The sequence below is a fragment of the Atractosteus spatula genome, chromosome 16 (genome assembly GCF_055471065.1).
Source record: "Atractosteus spatula isolate fAtrSpa1 chromosome 16, fAtrSpa1.hap1, whole genome shotgun sequence".
In the NCBI taxonomy this organism is placed as follows: Eukaryota; Metazoa; Chordata; class Actinopteri; order Semionotiformes; family Lepisosteidae; genus Atractosteus; species Atractosteus spatula.
The window spans coordinates 9,973,693-9,975,677 of record NC_142721.1 but is presented as its reverse complement, the minus strand read 5'-3'; the positions used below and the strand labels follow the sequence as shown (position 1 = coordinate 9,975,677).

At 35.4% G+C, this 1,985-nt stretch overlaps 1 protein-coding gene across 3 annotated transcripts in view; it reads left to right on the top strand.

The window, feature by feature from the left end:
* The first annotated feature begins 76 nt into the window (after positions 1–76).
* The window catches only part of elp4 (elongator acetyltransferase complex subunit 4), a 75,297-nt gene continuing 73,388 nt past the window's right edge, over positions 77–1,985 (top strand). For all 3 annotated transcript variants that reach the window (XM_088934971.1, XM_088934972.1, XM_088934973.1), the window contains exons 1-2: positions 77–281; positions 1,240–1,275. In XM_088934971.1, coding sequence (XP_088791097.1) covers positions 95–281; positions 1,240–1,275 — 223 coding nt within the window. In that variant the 5' untranslated portion in view covers positions 77–94. The remainder of the gene's footprint in view (positions 282–1,239; positions 1,276–1,985) is intronic.

Here is a 1,985-nt window from a genome sequence, read left to right as displayed (position 1 = left end):
ACAACCTCTCTGATTGGCTGATTAACTAAGAATTCGCTTTTCGATTGGTCAGCTGATTTCCTAAGCCCTCAGTTATGTCAACATAACGTTAAACATGGCTGCCCACATGAAGAACGTGAATAAAGCTAGTTTAAATCAAGGTGTTAGCGTTACACTCGGAACAACTAGTTTTCAGAAGAAATCGCGCAGCAAGTTCGTCTCCATCCCTGGAACTAGACCATCCGTTCAAAATGGACAGCTTATTGTTTCTACTGGGGTCACATCTCTTGATTATGTTGTAGGTTAGTCTTTTATTATCTAAGCCTCTTTGTAACTGTGCTGTTGCTTCTTCTATGCAAACGACAGACTGGCAACTCGTAAATTGACACATTCCTGAAAATGAAATAATTATTTAATGAAGTAGTCACTCTGTCTCTCTCGAGTTTATTGTCGTACCTCCTGTTTCTTAGTGCACGTCTGTGGTCTATAACTTGACATGCTATAAAATACAGTAGCATAGCAAGTTAAACATTTCCACTGAAATTGAACATTTCGCAGTTAATTCATTTTAAGGTACATTATAATGTGTAACGTACGTCTACATTTTTCCACAGATCATCTGTTATACTTAATACAGTTAAATAATACCCCCATCTGCATAATACCGCAACCAAGTAACGTAGTAACCCAGTCTTCTCTTTTAATACTATTCGTATTTCTGAATTGCCACTAGTGTAGTAAGCACCCTGTAGTTAGATGTGCGTATTTGCTGTTAAAAGAGATGGCAACTTTAGATTTTTTTCTAGTCTAGACGTAGAACAGTATCTTCCTAACGCATAAAAATGTACCTTTTTGCGCTTCCAAGGTTTCGCTGTTTACGTTTAAAACACCAAGTTTCAAATACACCCTCCCTGACTGAATTAAGGGACAGATCTTGTTAAATACAGTATAAATAAAAATGTAGTTTTGCTGCCAGCTAACTACATTTTCAAACAAGCTATAATATCTGACGATGAAAGACAAATCTGCTGTATACAGAATATTAAGTTATCCAGCAACAGATTTTTCAGAGTTTTAAATTTCTGAATGCAGCTACCATAGACAATATCCAGTTTCATATACTAAAATGCATGCACACAGACAACTAAACATTTTAGTTTTTCTTTTCCACAAATGGTAATTCATAGTAGGAGAACAGATGTTACAGTGATTTGAAAATGTAAAAAAGGTAGGCTAAAAATCTTAACTTTTTTTTAACAGGAGGTGGGTTAGCTGTTGGGAGTCTGTTGTTGATAGGTAAGCAATTTCCTATATGTGTTAAAAATATTTTCAAATGTTGATTACAATACACAAAAATAGTAATGAAAAATGTATTATCAAGTAAGTATGATAGCCCTTATTACTTCAACTTTTTTCCATAACAGCCATGAAGAGTTTTATCATATTATTGAAAAGCAGTAGAAGTCATGTGGAGAAAGGGTTAAAGAGTCAAATCATTCATTCATTTCCGCCAGACCTAGTCAAGTGATTGTGTGGTCCTTCCAGAAGTTAATTCCATAACACTTAGTATGCTTCATTTCAAGGTAACTGACTGTCAACAGGTAAGAGGTGAGCACATGACACTGATAAGCTTAGCATATTCTTAGTGTTGTTTCTGTTTTCATGCTGGAGTCAGGTACTACTTGAAAAGTTTTTTTAGGAATTTAACTTTGTTTTTTGACTTAGTTTACAAACCATTAGTTCTCTTCAGTATTCCCTTACATTGCTATTACTTCCAGTCTACAAATGAGTTCCTTTAGAGGATTAAATGCTCTTTTTTTTTTCCAACCTGCATTATCCTGGTTGATTTAATCAAGTAATGGCAGTTTCAGGTGTTATTTGCATGCTGTAATCACATCTCCCATGGTGTGCTGGATCTTGAATGGAACTCTGTGGTTTGTCAGGGCCAGGAGGTTGTCACCTGCATTTTTTTGTCCCCAGAGAAAACATTGTTTTGTTTCATTTTA